Source organism: Ambystoma mexicanum, chromosome 7p (assembly GCF_040938575.1).
Source record: "Ambystoma mexicanum isolate Mex_15411 chromosome 7p, UKY_AmexF1_1, whole genome shotgun sequence".
Lineage (NCBI taxonomy): Eukaryota > Metazoa > Chordata > Amphibia > Caudata > Ambystomatidae > Ambystoma > Ambystoma mexicanum.
Genome location: NC_090939.1, coordinates 858,853,350 through 858,870,573, shown reverse-complemented (window position 1 = coordinate 858,870,573; position 17,224 = coordinate 858,853,350). Strand labels below are relative to the sequence as shown.

At 45.2% G+C, this 17,224-nt stretch overlaps 1 protein-coding gene across 6 annotated transcripts in view; it reads right to left on the bottom strand.

Moving 5' to 3' along the window:
- Nucleotides 1-17,224, bottom strand: part of GYG2 (glycogenin 2) — a 358,634-nt gene that overhangs the window by 28,205 nt on the left and 313,205 nt on the right. For 2 of the 6 annotated variants that reach the window (XM_069637039.1, XM_069637038.1), the window contains one exon: nt 7,949-8,065. The exons of 2 other annotated variants lie outside the window; for them this stretch is intronic. In XM_069637039.1, coding sequence (XP_069493140.1) covers nt 7,949-8,065 — 117 coding nt within the window. Of the gene's footprint in view, nt 1-7,948; nt 8,066-8,308; nt 8,336-17,224 lie in introns of all 6 variants that reach the window. 2 more of the 6 variants (XM_069637040.1, XM_069637042.1) reach the window with 1 other exon arrangement.

Here is a 17,224-nt window from a genome sequence, read left to right as displayed (position 1 = left end):
CCTGCCTCACGTCCTCCCCCGTGTCCACATACAAATGTCTATAAAATTTGAGGAACTCCCCGTTTACCCCCTCCTGGGTATTACAGATGCGGCCTCCCTCGCCCCTAATTTCCCAGATCACTGAGAGGGGGGTCTCACTCTTGTATAGCCAGGCCAGCAATCTGCCTGGCTTATCGCCCCCTGCGTGTAGCCTCGCAGTGTATTTCTTGTACTTTAATCTGCAAAGTCTATCCCAAAGTGCACAGCAGGTTAACTGTAGGTCCTTTATCTTAGCCCTATTATCACAAGTTGTTCTTTCTTGTCGTGTTAGACCCTCCAGTTCCCTCTCCGTTTCTTGCAGTTCCCTTTCAATACCCCCCTGGAGCCCTTTAGACTTGGAAATGGCTACTCCTCGTACCACCACCTTAAATGCCTCCCACAGCGTTCCCACAGATCGTACGCTGCCTGTGTTTATATCAAAGTACTCCTCAATGGCATCCCTCAGATCTTCCCGGAACCCCTCATCCTGCAGTGCTTCTGTCCTAAGTCTCCAAGTCGGGATCCGCGATCTGGGGGGCTGATGTAGCCACTCCACTACCAGAGGCGAGTGGTCGGATAATACCCGGGCCTTATATTCGGCTCCTACCATTTCTACCATTGTTTCAGCCGTTACAAACATATAATCTAGCCTCGTATGCAAGTCCTGTGGCGCTGCGTAGTGCGAGTACTGCCTATCCGTGGGATGCAGCCTCCTCCACACCTCCTCCAGGCCCAGGTCTTCCAACAATGTCCCTAGCGCTTTAGCCGCCGGCGCCACTCTCCCCGCCCTGTCAACTGACCTATCCAGTTTGGGGTTCAGGGTGCAATTAAAGTCCCCTCCCCACACCGTCGTACCCCCAGCCAGGGGGCCCAGTTTACCATAAAGAGCTCTAAAATAAGCCGCAGTATCATGGTTAGGGGCGTACAGGTTAATAATGTGCACCTCCCTATTTTCCAGGAGCCCCGTTACCACCACCATTCTACCATCCGGGTCTATCGTTGAGCTAAGCGCCTGAAACGGCACGTGTGGCGCCACCCAGGTGAAAACCCCCCCTAGCGTACGCTGAGTATGTGGCCCCCACCACGTCACCCCTCCATTTCTTCTTAACCACCTCTAACATCTCCCTGGTGAGATGAGTCTCCTGCAGCAGGGCTATATCAATGCGCATCCTCTTTAACTACAACATCACTTTATTACGTTTCAAATAACTGTTTAGGCCCCGTACATTCCAGGTCACAATGCGGAGATTACACGATGCCATCTACTCGGTCTGTTCCTAATCCACCACTCCCTTCAATGCTCTCCCTGATGATTTGTTTTCTGACTCCCCCCTTCCCTCTGACAACAGTTCCCTCCCTCCCTGTTCCCCAACTTCCCACCTCAGCACACAGCTCAACCCCTCCCCCCTCCCTACCCTACCCCAACAATTGCCCAGCTCCATCCCTGGATCTCAGGCCCACCCGCGTCTGGTCCTGTCTCTTATCCGAGGACTAGGACCCCGCGGGGCATCACCAATCTAACAGTGACCGAACTAAGTATACAACTATTGGGGTCAAGAGGTGCCTACCAAGAGCTCCCTATCGTCTATTTTAGGAGAAATACGTCCTACGGGTCCAGAACTCCCCACAAACGTAATACAACACTATATTCTAGTCCCAATGTCTCAGCTGTGTCACCCTGGGTGCCGCAGCAGCACGCTACTTATCTTCTGCAGCTTCCTTCTGGGCATCCGATTCCTGAGGTCGGCCCTGCATGTCCAGCCAGTCCATCGCTTCAGTTGGCGAATCAAAGAAAAGGGATCTGTTCTTGTAAAACACCTTCAGCTTGGCTGGGTAGAGCAGCATGTAGCGGTAGCCTTCTTCTCTTAGCCTTCTTTTTACCGAGCCAAAGTTCATTCTACTACGCTGTACAAGCAGCGTATAGTCCGGGTATGCTGTAATCTTTGCTGCCCCCCTCTCAATCGTTCCACCCTTCCTAAAAAATTCAAGAATCTTCTCACGGTCCCGATAATTCAGGATCTTTGCGTTCATCGGTCGTGGGGGGGCTCCTGGGGCCGGTCTCCTGGTCAGGGCCCTATGCGCTCTTTCCACCGCGAACCCCTGGGTCAGCATCCCGCCCATTATCTCCTGTAAGAGCAAGGTTTCCACGTATTCTGTGGGGTTTGTCCCTTCTATCCCTTCCGGTAGACCCACTATGCGGATATTGTTGCGCCTGGCGCGCCCTTCGGCTTGCTCAGCTCTGTCCTCGAGGTTGCCCACCCGTTGCACGAGGGCGTGGAGCTCCTTAGTGTGCGCGGCGCACGCCTCCTTGGTTGGGGTCATCTCCTTCTCCAAATTCCCTGTGCGCTCCGCAATCTTCCGCACATCCTGCCTCAGCAGACTCACTTCCTCTTGGACCGCTCCGATCTTGAGGTCCAGACCCACCTTCAGTTCATCCATTGCCAGGCTCAGCCTGGTCTCCCAGGCCACTTTCAAGTCAGCAATTGCTGCCAGCACCTCCCGGATCGTACCCGGTGTCTCTGCCGCTGTCGTAGGGGTCTCTTTGTTCTTGCCCCCCTCCGCCACTGGGGGTGATTTGGCATAGGCCTCCATCATGGGCTGTTTGATCCTGGGTCGAACAACCTTAGAGGACATCCTGCTGTGTGGTCTAAATGTGAGCCAGCTGCGCCTCCTCACGCACAAACGTTCACGTGGCACCAGGCCTCTCTCAGCAGTTCAGGGCCGTTGCAACTATGTCCAATTGTGTTCTTGTCACTCCCCTCAAACCCAGAATGGGTTGTGTCCTCCCACGTACTCGCGCACTAGTCGGTCGTAGCTCCGGTCTATGTCTTATTCTTTCGGTGGCCTGTGTTTGCCTGCGCTCTCTGATCCCCTGCTTTGCTTTACAGCGCTTTGCCGATCCCAAGGTCATCCAGTGGCCAGCGCTGCTAGCCCCGATGCCTCCTCTTTATGCCTCCAGCATCAGGAGATCGCAACTGTGCTGATGTTAAATGCGGATGCCCCACGGTGGCCTCCGGTGCCATGCACGTTGCTTACTCACTTGTGCCAACTTGAGTACCTTCGTGGCTGGGGGGTGCCCCTTTCCAGTCACTTCAATCTGGGCGCTCCAGGACAATGTCCGTGCCAATGTCTCATGTGCAGCGTGCGAAAGTGCACTTCATAAGGGCTTATCAATTCTATGCATTCCAGTGGACCATAACACGCCACACGATCCCAGGGGGCCCATTGCCATCCGCAAAAACAGTTCCCTCCTGCCTCAACCGCCCCTTCGTGTCAGTCCAGTGTCCTCCCACTGTACTAGCTATGTTGGTGCCGCCTTTGCTCATGCGCAGGGGTAGAATTATAGCATTTATTTAGGACGTTTGTCAATTCAGCTGCCTTTCCGTCCAACTGACTTTAAGTGTTAGCCAGTTTCAGCAATGTTCCCCCTTCTGAGTGTCCATTCCATCTACAGCGGTTCCCCATATGGTTTCACGTGGCTCAGTGAAACGTGATGTTTTGTCGTTGCAGCCCTCGTCTGCTCGCTTTTATGAGGCATATGCTTTTATGCGCGCTCCTACTTTGCCAGCATACCATTGCACTTCATTTCCCGTTGTTACAATGTATTCGGCGCCGTGCCGTGTAGCTCACTCTGGCCCCCGCCTGCAGTATGCTGAGACAATGTATCCGCCGCTCTGCTTTGTTTAGCCCTGTGTGCCTATGCCAGCCGCAACATTCGGTCTGCCTCACTCCGCTCGTATCGCCTGGTTGCACAGGACAGCTGTGTCGGCAAACTTCTCAGCTCGCTGCTGTTCGATCCGGCGGCGCTCCTCTGTCCCTTTGTTCTTGGCCGAGTGCCATTTTCTTTTCTCGGCAGACTGCTTCTTCCACTCTTCGTCGTCACGCTGCTTCACTCTCCCCACGTTATGTGCCCAACGCTCAGCACCGCTGCATGCCCGGCATTTTCATGAATCTTCTCCAGTATTTGCTCAGCTTTTCGTCGGTTGTGGGTGTTCTTTTTCCATCGGATCGTGCACGGATCAACGGGAGCTCCTGGAGATCACGTCTTAGCTCGCGGCCATCTAGCCACGCCCCGGAAACAGTCGATTGTTATCCCCATCTATAAGAAAGGTGATCGAGCCAATCCAGTTAGTTATCGTCCTATTTCCCATTTTGATGTTCCTGGGAAGATCTACTCACGAATAATCCTGAGGCAGTTGAAAAACTGGGCAAGAAAATGCGCTAAGACAGATCCTTTACAATCAGGCTTCGTCAGTGGCCTAGGTACTCTTCCTAACATGACTACATTAAACATTCTTAAGTCTAAATACACGTCCAGGAAACAATCTTTATATTTTGCTTTTATTGATTTTCGTTCAGCGTTTGACTCTATAAATCGTAATTTACTATTCCATAAATTAAATGCTCTTGGCTGCCCCCCTTCTCTGTTGTCAATCATCATTCAGTTGCACACGGATACTTCTATGCGTGTAAGGCTCTCTATTGAAGGCCAACTTTCGTCATCTTTTGCCACCTTCTTGGGACTAAAACAGGGGTGCATCTTGGCGTCAATACTGTTTAATTTGTTTATATTCGATATGGGTCATTCGTTCTTTCGGATATGGTCGGATGCCCCTGAAATAGAGGGTCAGCGTATTCCGTGGCTCCTATATGCTGACGACTTGGTTCTAGTTTCCCAAACGCCAAAGGGTCTCCAGAACTTACTTTCTGCTTTGTCTGAATATGCCCTGGAGAATCAATTAATTGTAAATCTGGAAAAATCACAGATCATGGTCTGTAGGCCCTCAGGGAGATCCAAATCACAAAATACAGTTTGGTACCTGCAACAAGAACCAATGGCTATAGTTTCAGAATATAAATATCTAGGTTTATTCCTTCAAAATAGTGTAGGTGATTCGAAATATTTGAATATGTTGCAAGCTAAACTTATGACTCTCACGTCACAGGCCAAAATTCTCGTCTATAAGTATGGTAAATTTTCGCTAAAGCATTAATTTATGTTTTACGAACAAAAAGTCATCCCCATACTTACTTATGGCGTCGAATCAAAACTTTACTCCAATGATCACTTATGGGATAAATTGGAGGCTACCTTTTGGAGAAAGGTGCTACATCTGCCAAACTGTTTGCCCATGCCCATCTTGCGTTTTGAATTGGGTTTAAATCCACTATCTAGCAGGGTCAAATGGCGAATGTGTTCCTTTTTTCGTAAGTGTTTGCTTGCCGCTACTAATAATAACATATTGAGCATGGTTGCTTGCTATTTGTCCTCCTCCACTCTGATCTTTGCTTGGAAATGGCGAAGTTTTGTCTTGAACACTTTACTGGAAGCTGATATCTCTTTACAGTATTTCATTGAAAATCCAATAAGAGCCAAAGCTAAATATTATCAATGGGTCTGGATCCAAAATTATGATGTTTGTTCAAAATACAGAGATTTTAATACCAAAATGTTTGGCATTAAACGGATGGGGAAAGTGGCCGATTATCTATTGAAATGTCCTTCGGCAAAAATTAGGAATCAGTTTTTATGTGTAAGGATGAACCTATGGCCTACACGGGAAGTCCTGGAGAGGCGAAAAATCATCCCATCTGATGGTAACTTTTGTCGATTTTGTGAATCCCTTAGTGTGAAAGAAACATTGCACCATGTGATAGTAACGTGTCCCTATTTAAAGGACATACGAGCTAAACAATTTACTAATCTGATGAATTTGTATATGGAATGGGATGAAATTGAGACATGGAGCATCTTATTTAATAGTTCCAGATTTTCGGTTATAAAGTCCCTGGTTCATTTTTTGGAAACCATTTTACCCACTGAAATTAACTTTTAAGTATTCTGTTCTTCAATTTTATGTGTAAATATTGGATGTTATTTTAGCTTCAGGGGACTTAATCGATTATTTATCTGGTTTGTTCAAGAGGTATATATGCATGTACACCTAATCTTGTGTTTCTTATGTTAATTTTTTTAAATTGCTTCCTTGTCTCTTGTTTTGTTCCAATGTTAAAGTGAAAGTGTAATTCTTAATTGTTTCATTTTTGTCCAATTATGTAATTTTGAAAAGTTGATTGATTTCAGCTGTATCAAATAAAAAAAAATTGCTTATACTATGGCATCAGAATGCTTGAAGTCCTTGGATATGATGCCCCATGGTCAGTAAGTCACTGATAATGTCAGTCAATGGAAGAGCAAGGATGCTGGCAATTTCTTTTTGGTTGGGTTGTCATGGATTTAGCTTCTCAGAACTTGCAAGCTCAGACTAAGAAGAGCCTCATTACGAGGTGGGCGGTAAGGGATTACCGGCACCGGTGCCCGTAATCCCTTACCACCCTACTACGAGTTCCCTTTGCGGGTCCTTCCTTAAAGCCTGTTTTTTTCAGGCATTAAGGACGGGACCCGCAAAGGGACTCTAGAGCTAATAATGGTACCGCAATTTGCAGTACCGTTATTAGCGCCTTCCCCATTCCCATTGAGCCCTATGGGGGCATTAAGACATCTCTGGAGGGTATCACATCTTCCAATCTTTCAAAGCAGCATGTCTCATGATTTTAGCATGTTATGTAGTGCTCTGGTTGGAGCATGAAACTCATAAATCGGTGGCTTGGTTGTGGAATATTTTGACACAACCTCTCATCGAATCTCATACTTGAACTTTGATCGAAAACTGAATAACCATGAACCACTTGTTCACCTTGACTAACAGAGCATGTGAGCTGTGTCTAACTGTCAAAGGTAAAGCAGCCCAGCGGAGCTAACAATATGGACATCTCAGTAGGCTATTACTAGCCCACTTACTCAAATATTAAGGGAATGGTGCACAATAAGAAAGTATCCAGGTAATGTATCTTAAATACACAATGAATATGTTTCCTAAGTCTGGGAACCAATGCAAGCCTTGCAGCATTGAATTATTATATGAGATTTATTCTTTTCGGTGTCTCATCTATAAACCGCATACACAATGGTCTTATAGCATGAAAAATCAGATTAATTTAATTGATGATAATGTGCTGTGTGTCAACATTGCATTTAAATTTCGATTGACTGCAAAACCTTTTTTTCCTCCATCAGTCCAAGACCTGCAGCACTTGGCATTTGCAAACACACAAGCCTGGATGAAAAGTAATGGTGGTTGGATCCGCACCTCTTAAATATTTAAAGACAGCCCACAAATGATAGTTTCCAATGTGAAAAAAAGTATTTAATAGAAACGCCTAGGATATTTTGCCTAATGCAAATTGTAGTGCCAACTTCTCAAAGAATTGCACTGAACCGTGGGAGACCACTTCATTTTCAATAGAAGGCTACCATATTCCCATTGGTTTGAGGACCGGTGAGCTTCAATATTAAGACTTCATATCGTTCAGATTTCTTGGACATCAAGACATAAACAGTGAGTCACATGATCGCTGCTAGAAGGCTCACATGAATGGTCAAGAAAGGTTTTCACATGAAATACAATTCCTTTTACATGTGTGCTGCGCAGGATAGGGAGGATAGCTCAGGGGCAACGTGTTTGCCTTTGAAGCAAGACGACACGGAGCACCACAGGTTCGATCCCTGGGTCCGCACATAGAAACCTCTGGGTATTAAGCACGTTATAAATAACCTAGCATATCATATCATAATTACTGTATTCCAGGTTCCTCATCCAAAAAAACATTTGAACAACTTCCAAAACAGGCCCTGTTTAGAATTATCAATAAACGGTTGTGTGTAAACATATTACATGTTTAATTCACAAAGGTTAGAAACCATTAAATGATTACGCAGCCAAGCAGGGTTAACCAATTGTGTGTTGATTTTATCTGGTCAGCAATTAAAGTGTAATTTACTGAATGGCTCTGAATATGTGCCAATTTACTGCAAAGCAAGAGAAACACGATTGGGCAAAGACTTTTGTGACACAAAGTGTGGTAGTACCGGTTGCAAGGTGGCTTCGTGAGGCGCAGGTTCCGGGGCGTGTTTTACAAATATCTCTACACTTGGCTCAAACAGATGTAAATCAGCATCGACTTCTTCTGCTTTGTACTCAGTTTTCTAAAATATAACCCATTTGCCTTTGTTAATGGTTTTTCGCTCAGTTCCAACCAACTGTCACACCAATGAAGCCTGAAGATGGATGAAAATCCAATAGCACGTGAAAAAAACATCAGGATAACAATATGCCTTCCTGGTGAGCTTGGTACTGTATGCCCAGAATCTGCACGGAAGGAGGATGAAAACTGAAGTTCTAAAAAACATTCATGCAGTGAAATAGCTCGATACATAGTGTTGACTTACGTGTTCTTCGCATGTAGACTCCCACCTCTGAAAGCATGTGATGAAAAACACAGAAGAGGAGTAAAGAAGAACATTATTTATCATGTTGCTATTTAAAACCATGTTGTTATTTAAAACGCTGCAAAGTACTCCCTGATAAGGTAATGGGGGAACCCAGGTTCTCCGCCATCTCTTCCCCTTGCCGGTATTGAACCTGGAATTCTCCCCTCTAGGACAACCGTATATATATTTTAAGACATCAATCCTTTGCTGCTTTTATATTAGTCTAATAGGTTTCGAAGGCATTCTAAAGCCTTCCACTTCCTTCCAGTGAGAACTCCCTTCAGGTTGGGGAACTAAACGACCGGCACAGGTCCCATGCCAAGACTACTTTCCAGAGTGTGGATGCTCATACATTTGACCTGGGTCCAAAGTTGTTCGACCTTCTTCACACCAACCGCAAACCATCCTTGGCATCTTTCTGGGCAGTTGAATTCTGAAATAAATGGTGGGCACAAAATACAGCCATGTGGAGAGGGCCATGTTGAGAATACTCAACCCGGTCTTTGGTCCATCCACAAACGCCAGCATGGTCCTAGTACTGATGTTCCCTTACAACTTTCAGCACACACTTTCATGCAATACACAGTAATTCCCCAATAGTGACTGGTTGCACTATATCATTTTCTAGGAAAACCCACAGCTTTCCTGGGTTATTTCTGAGATAATCCACTACCACTTGCAGATGTGTAGTCCTAAAGTAACTTGCATGTTCGGAAGGCCTGCTCTTACCTTCTCCCTCAGTAGGGGATTGCTTTGAAAGGGGTTTTGGCCCTTCCATTCCCCCCATATGGATTTCCAGAAGCTCATTCTCATGCCTTTTAGTAAAAGTCTCAGGATTTTGACTGTCAACATCGTAAACAGGAATAGCAGTCTAGGAAATGCATTCATTTTCAATGTTGTTAGTCTGCTCATCCAGGTTAGTCGCAGTCTGTCCCAAAATCTCAGATCTCCCTTGATCTGTTCCAGTAATGGAGGGTACTTTGCCTCGTATATCTGTCTAAGGTCTGCTGTTATGGGGTGGTTTGCAACAATTCCTCTTGGTGTTTCGACTTTTCGGTCAGCGATAATACGGTGGACTTCTGCTTATTTATTTAATAGCCTGATAATCTACCATATTCTTGCAGATCTACGAACAGTGCCGGGACTGTAGCCATGGTGATAGAGTAGCGTCATCTGCAAACAGATCCTTTTGTATTCTTCCCTTCCAACATTGATATGATCAAGGGATTCTGCCTTATTCTGCATGTCAGTGGCTCAATTATACTGTAAACAGCAGGATTGACATTGGGCACCCCTGCCTTGTCCCTCTTCCCAAGGTGAAGGGCCTGGAGGTATTGTTTGTAACCCTCACTCTGGCTTTTGGGGCCAAATAGAGTTTTGAGATCCGTTCAAGACAAAACTGAACTGCTATAGAGTTTCTATCAAACACTCCAAGAGGCTTGGTCAAAGGTCGTTCCCGGCATCCAAAAATAAAAGGACTGACACTACCTAGGAGCAGTCGCCTATATACATGAGGTCCAGCATCTTCTGGACATTATAGGCCCCCTGTTTATTCCTCACAAATCCCACCTGATCCATATGTACCAGCAAACAAAGGAACAGGTCTAATCGGCTGGCCAACAACCTCTAAATTTAGAAGTGAGATGGGTTTCTTCCTTCGGGATTACAAAATCATCACTGACATACAGGAACACATCACATTCAGGAAGGTGGGATACTTTGTTTGATGGTTAGTTCAATAAAGACCCCTTTTAGTTTCAGGGCTAGTTCTTGTTTAGACCTCTTGTAGACAGTGGAGGAAGGTGGCCGGAGCAGTGCTGCTCTACTTTTGATTTTAAGTTTTAGTGTTCCTATACTTTTATTTTAAAAAGGAATGGTTCCAGAATGGTTTAGTTTTAAAATAAAAGTGTAGGAAGAAGTTGAAACTTGCCCTTTAGTGCACTGAACGTTCCCTTAAACAGCAGGTGTTTTTGTTTAGGGGTTTGGAGGGCATGTGGGAGGGGGCGTGGTGATGGGGTTTGTGGGGAATGGGAGCAGGCCAGCAGGTAATATAGTTCCACTACTTCTTTTCTACACTTTGGAAACTGCGTGTAGAACTGTACCAAACACCAGACTCGACCCAGTGCTTTGCCAGACTTCCTACCTATAATTGCCTGAATAACCTCCCTCTCTGCAATGGGTGCTTCTAATACTGCAACCGTGTCTGGTACCAGCCTAGGAAGCCCCATGGAACTGAAAAGCTTTTTTCATTTGCAAGTTGTATCCCTGTTGCACCTTTTTATTAAGAGTTTAGTACAAATGAGCAAAGGACTTGACTATATCTACAGAGCTACTAAGAATTGTCTCTTGGTCTACAACTATTTCCTGTATTCATCCATCTTCTCTTTGTTTCCTCAGCCTCCTCACTAGCATTGTGTCAGCTTTGTCTCGCTTTTTGTAGCCCCTAAACAGGAGGTTATTACACTTCCATCTCCCCTTAATGCTTCCTGGACCTGGCAAAACCATTGTCACTGGGACCATTTCATGATGTGTACATGCTATTGGTAGAATTTGCGCTGATCTAACCCTTTTTCTGCATTCGCTCTCTGTGAGTATATAGTATGCATGGGAGTAGCTACTGTGCAGGGTGGAGTCGGATGTGAATTCCCTTGCTTCCCTTGCTTCCAGGTGTGATACACTCCCAGTGTCCATTAATCCCACTTCCCGTAGCAGCTCAAATATTTCCTTCACTCAAATCTATTTTCGTCTTTCCGGAGGTTTGTCTGTCAATATATGGGTCAACCACCCAGTTGAAAACCCCCACCAAAATCAGGATCCCACTAATTAGCCGCCAAACCTTTGAAAACACCTCCACCAGGAATTCTCTTTGGCCTTGATTAGGGCAGCATACTGAAACAAGGGCTGCCTGTGTACCCTCTATTTTCCCTGGCCAGAAAAGAAGTCTACCCTTCATCATTCTCTTCACTTTTGCCATTTCTAACTTCACCCTCCTATGGAATATAATGCAGACACTTACTTTCTTTGTGTCTTTGGATGTCCAGTGTGCAGGGACAATTCCTCTCACTCCCAGTCTTCCTCTCCCCAACCTTTGTAAAGTGGTATTCTTGCACCAATAAAATATCTACATTCTTTCTTGTGAATTCCTGTGATAAAGGGGTCTCTTATAAAGGAGTTGAGCCCTTTTGCTTTCAAAGTTGCAATTCTCTAACTGCTCTGTATCGAACTAACCATCATCATTCACTTGGAACCTCTTGAATCCTCTCTTCCTCATGACAAGCCATTCAAGGGTTCATTAAAGGATTCTCCAGATCATATCATCTCCTTTCCCGAACCCATGTTTATTCAACCAAAAACCTTTGTCTTTTGTTCCTCGCCTCCTCTACCCCTTTGTTTTGGAGTCATTGTGTAAGGGTTCTACAATCTCTTCTTTTGCTCACAGTTAAGATGGATAGGTTTTGCATGATTCAAATCTTCTGTTCTCTGACTTCTATTACCCGTTTGGACCTCGCTTTGTTCAGGATGTGAGCCTTGTCTACATGGTAGCAACACCGAACGTCTATCGATCTTGGCCTTTTTCCAGAGCCCTCTTTGTGCTTGGTCCATTTTTAATTCAAATCCTCCTTCTTTAAAGAACACATTTATACTCTCTTGGACCTTTCGCTCTACCATCACTGGTGTCCCTCCCTCTTGATCTGGAACACTGAACAATCTTAGATTACATTGCCTTTCTCCAATTTCCACATCATGAATTTTGCTCTCCAATTCTTTATCTCATGCTATGAGCTTTGCAAGGCGAGTGTCATATTTCAGTTCCAGTACGTCTGCTGTAAGTTGATTATTTTCTACAGCCTCTAGCCGAACCTCCATTTTCTCTTCCTTCTTTTCAGTTTGGTCAGTGCTGTTATGATATCTGCTCTTATGGCCCTAATCTCAGCCAACATGTTGACAGTGTCTTTTCTGGTGGATACTTCACTGTGGGATGGGGTTGATGTGTTGTTGGGCGAAGGTACTGTAAATATCCTAATCAGATGGTCTTCACCTGCCTGTCTTCCTCGGTTTGCTGAATCAACCTATTACCATGTGGCAGCATGCCACACTCTCTAACAAGGTTAGCCTTCTTTGACCTTTCTCCACCCTCCAAAGAGGTGTGAAGCTCTCTTCTGCCCCAGACACAACCTGTGTGTTTCTGCCCTCACTTCCACTCCAGGATCTTTTGTTGCCTTCTCCCTGTGCTATGTGTAGACTTAAAGCGATGCCAAGGCCCATCACGTTGTCCTCGCTGCAATCTTGGTTCCTGCTCTGCACCACGTCCTCTGTAGGAGCTCAGTACCCGGTCCTTACACTTTCTGCTCTTGGGCCTTTCTTTGTGTGTTCTGCCATCCCACAGTCTCCTTAGCGGGACCCTCTCTGACTCCTTTTTCCAGCTTGCCTTTAGGCCTCGATTCACCTGCACACTATGAAAGGGGCTTGAGGGGAAAGAGCATCCTTTCTTCTTCCTCGGAATTTCGTGCTAATCAGGGGATGCACTGCGCTCTGGGCTGATTCCTTCCGTGCCTCCCCTGCACCCCTGAAATGCCCAGGGCAGTGCAACTAGCCTTTCTCGTCATCCAGATCCTGGCATTGAAGTTCCTGTCACATGTCGTCCCCGTTCCCACCTGTTCTGTTCTTTTTCCTCACCATCTCCTGGAGCCTACATGAGTAGGCGACTGCGCCGGAGTCTCTGCTGCGTCATTGCTGAGCTTCCTGTCTTGGCCGCGCTCTGCACCTCTGTCCGGGAGCCTCCGCTCTCTCGCTCCTTCTCTGGCCTCTGCCAGGATGAATTATTCTCTTCAACCCTCACCACTTCGTTTTGTGGGGTGGGGCGCACCAGTAAGGTATTCCAGGGAAGGGGAACATTCTTCAATGTGGGGGTTTCACATTATCAGATGCTGTGAAGACAAAGTGCCCGCACTACACAGCCATTTTTCTGTGCCCCCTATCGGTCTCCATATTTTGAATTTTATGCACTGTCAGAGAATCATACATGCATTGTAATTCTATGGGAAATTTGAATTCTGATTAACATTTGCATGATCATAACTAACATGACTATCACATTGTGCTTACGTTTATCACTGTCATTTATTTCGATTTATCCTGAAATCAATGCTGCGGTTAAAATATATTTGTTATCTCTCTCTCCATTTTGCAAAAATCCCTATCCCCAGTCAAGGCTATGTAAACTGAATATCTACACTAGTTTCACTAATGTGGGTGTGCCTAACCCAAATTACAAAACTGCTTTCTAGTTTTAAGTTTATATAATGGTGAGGATTTCAGAAAACGCCCGATTAGCACAAAAATAAGAGCGGGCATCGGATGTGTCACATTGATTTATACACTCTGGGTATGTTCAAATTCATCCTTTTCTTTTTTTTTTTACAATTTACGCCTTGAAAAGTTGTTGTGTTTCTTGGACAACATGACAGCCAGCACTACAAGCACTTCTAGTAGGACAGAAACATAGTCTGCCTGGTTTTGCAGGGTGGCTCAGTCCTGTCCATTGATGGACCAGTGTCCTTAGATCCTGACAGTGGATATTGAAGGAGCTAAGAATATCAATGAATCAGCTTGCGCTTTTTCATAAGATGCACCATGCGTAGGCTCCATTCACGTTGCATGAAATTCTGCTCCAGCATCATCTGTGACATTAGTAAAAGTAGCTGGAGTATCACTCTTGTAAAATGCCTGATGCCGAGCACCTGAGGGTTCTATGTGTTTGCATCAACTCTTGCACCCCTAAATACCCCATCACCAAATCTCAAACAAACCAATCTTCCCTGGTCCATCCTGCCGAATTATTTTTTGTCCACGGTTCCACCACACACCCACTCTGCTTTCTAATGGTGGTGGCGAGTTCACCCCGATACCCGCTCCTTAGTTCCCATAGCCCATGATCCACTGTCATCTTTGCCCTTAATGATGCCCCTTGCCTCGGGACCTCTCCCATCTCATGCCCGCTAACCACAGTCCGCCATCTCGCCCCCATGCTCTCCTTATCTGTTCCTCATCGCCACATTGCGCTCCTCTTCCTGATCTTTGCGGCTAACACTGGGCATAGAAAGCAGACCACCCTTTCATTAGCCCCGTGATCGCTGCACAGAAGTCAGCAGGCCGTCCGTTGCATGACTGGGGTTTGTCAAAGAAGAATCCATCTTCATTGAACAAGGATAAATCGAACAAAGGATTCATGTGTTGGCAAAGCCTCCTGCTCCCCAAACAAAATCCTGCACCCTCTGAACCCCACCAACTGAACACCTCTTCTAGGGTCCCCTGCCGAATTCTATTTCATCAAATGTCTTCTCCCTCCCCTTTCGCGGTCCAGTCACTGATTTTGTGAATCCATCTTTGTCGAATATGGATAAATCTGACCAGGGGTCTCTGCATGTTTCATGTCTGCACTGCTTCTCCTGGATCCCTCTTACAGTAGACGCTGGGCAGTAGTTACGACACTTGGAGATGTCAGATGCCCAAGCACCTGCACCTGCTGCTTTTATTGGTCACTGGAAGGGCCTCTGAGCTTTGCATCACTAAGGTAAGGTACACCTCATGGTGGGCCGGGAACACAATTTCTTAAGGTCACAGTATTCTCATGAGCACAGCATTTCCGATTGTGTACAGATTTTTTGAGGAAAATGTTTAAAAATAGTCATGATATTTGTGTATACATGTCACATTTAATTGTAAACGGTATCAGAATGTGTGATTAGATACAGCATTGCTGATTAACCGTGGCATGGGAACAGGTTGGAAGACACTGATAAATACAATATATGAATTGCAAGGTATTAACGATCACCAGATGAGCACATAGTTTCTGATTTGCAGGTTGGATAGACCACAATGCTTTGATGACACACACTAACATTGGGGGTATGTTATTTAAAAAAATAAATGCAGTTGTTGCGGAGTATTACTTGCACAGAAAATGTGTTGGTGTATTTAAGGTTAGAGGCGAGTAAAATCGTAAATATGATCTACTGGATGCTAATGAGAAAGAACTGCCAGGAGAAGGAAAGCCTGCAAAGCTTTTTCCAATAAAACCTGAAAGCTCATGAGCCAGGACCTCCTTGTTCCTTTGCAAAGCAGCTCCAGATTTTCATTCCTTCCCAAGCGAATGCTTCCTTAACTTCTTCACACTTTGCTGGATTGCACATAGTGTTTAGGATTTAGCCTGCAGGTCGACTCTTTCCTTCAATTACTGTGATTGGCAATACTTCGAGATGCAGTCTTCATCCATGACTTTCCAGTTTCTAAAGCTAACCATTCCACTACCAACACGTCCCTTGCCGTGTCCACATTGTTACCCTCACCTATAGCCCACTGGCTAAAAGATCTGCTTCACCCACCCACACTTTACTGGCCCTTGGTTCCTCCTTAGTACTTGACCTTTCTTGTCTCATTATTCTATGAGGCTTAAACTTATGAATAGAATCCCACACTGGCATATTCTGATGTAAACAACTACCTACAGTGCTCACACTCAGACAACAATGAGCTGCACCAATACACACAGACCACCCCACCCAACACCAAAGCGTCTCCCACAATGTCTCTCTTCAAGAATATCCCTTTTACATACTCAACTCCTCTGACCTCTGTCTTACTCCCTTCTAATTCTGCTTACAGTTAGCAAACCCTTTCTCACACAAAGACTCCTCTCAGCAATTCACCCTCTGAATTGCCTTCACCCCATGTGTAACATATTCATTGCCCTCCACAGCCCCACGGAGATGTACGTTGAGATCTACAACCATAACCTTTTCTGCACACCGCACACTTTGCCATTCATGAAGGAAACCACAGCCAAGTTTGGAAACTTCAAGACCTTCAAACTCACAATCGGCAAAGGAGGACAAATCTGAACTCGCTCTTTCTCCCAAACCTCCAAAGAAAGCCAGAATAAGTCATTTCCAAGCATTATCCTCCCTTTTTGAATTATCCTTACAACCCTTCGGACAATTGTCCCTCGTCAGTTATGACAACTGTTACTGGAAGCTCACTGTACTACCATTGCTTGCTCAAATTTTGGTGACTACTCTATTTTATGGTTTCTAGTGGCCACATGAACTACTGTCCACCAGCTGCAAGTGCTACAAAATGCTGCTTCCCAAGTTGTTACAGTGACAATAAGATTTTAACACTGGTGTTTAAAGCTATAAATGAATCAGTCAAGCTAAGGGAAGCACACTTAAGTCATATGACCATGCTCCCACCTATTTGAAAGCTTGCTTCTGACGGCACTGTGCCTGTAGACCTTAATGATATAAGGCCCAGAAGACTGTGGTTATTGCCCTGTGTCAACGGGCTAGAGTACTAGGTAGTTCTTTTAGTCTCATTTGTATGGAATGGTTTTCAGGAGGATGTTCTTAGCATCAATGACCTTTCTGTGTTCTGAAAGAAAATCAAAACTTTACTTTTTCTAACCTTCTTTCTTTTTTTCCCAAAACCATTGGAGCCTTGTACTCTGATACCTGCGCGTCAACAGGATATTTTTAAAAGCATTCAAATTCAATTATTAGAAACACTCAAATCAAAGGTATTGCCCAACATGAAAGATCATGCCAATCAATGTAACCCCAGAGACTTGGCCCATGCTTTGTGGCAAAGGTACAACATTGTGCATATTTTTTTTAAACCACAGTAAAAATAAAACTTTATAATAATTTAAGTAGAACACCACTCACAAACTAGCTTCTTCTATCACAACCCGCCCATAGTTATACGCTCTGATCATCCCTGGCATACATCCCAACCCAAGACTTTCTCATTGACCTACACATGGCATGTCCTCATATGCCCTCCGCCACCCCTTAGCAAAAGTGTGTACAGACA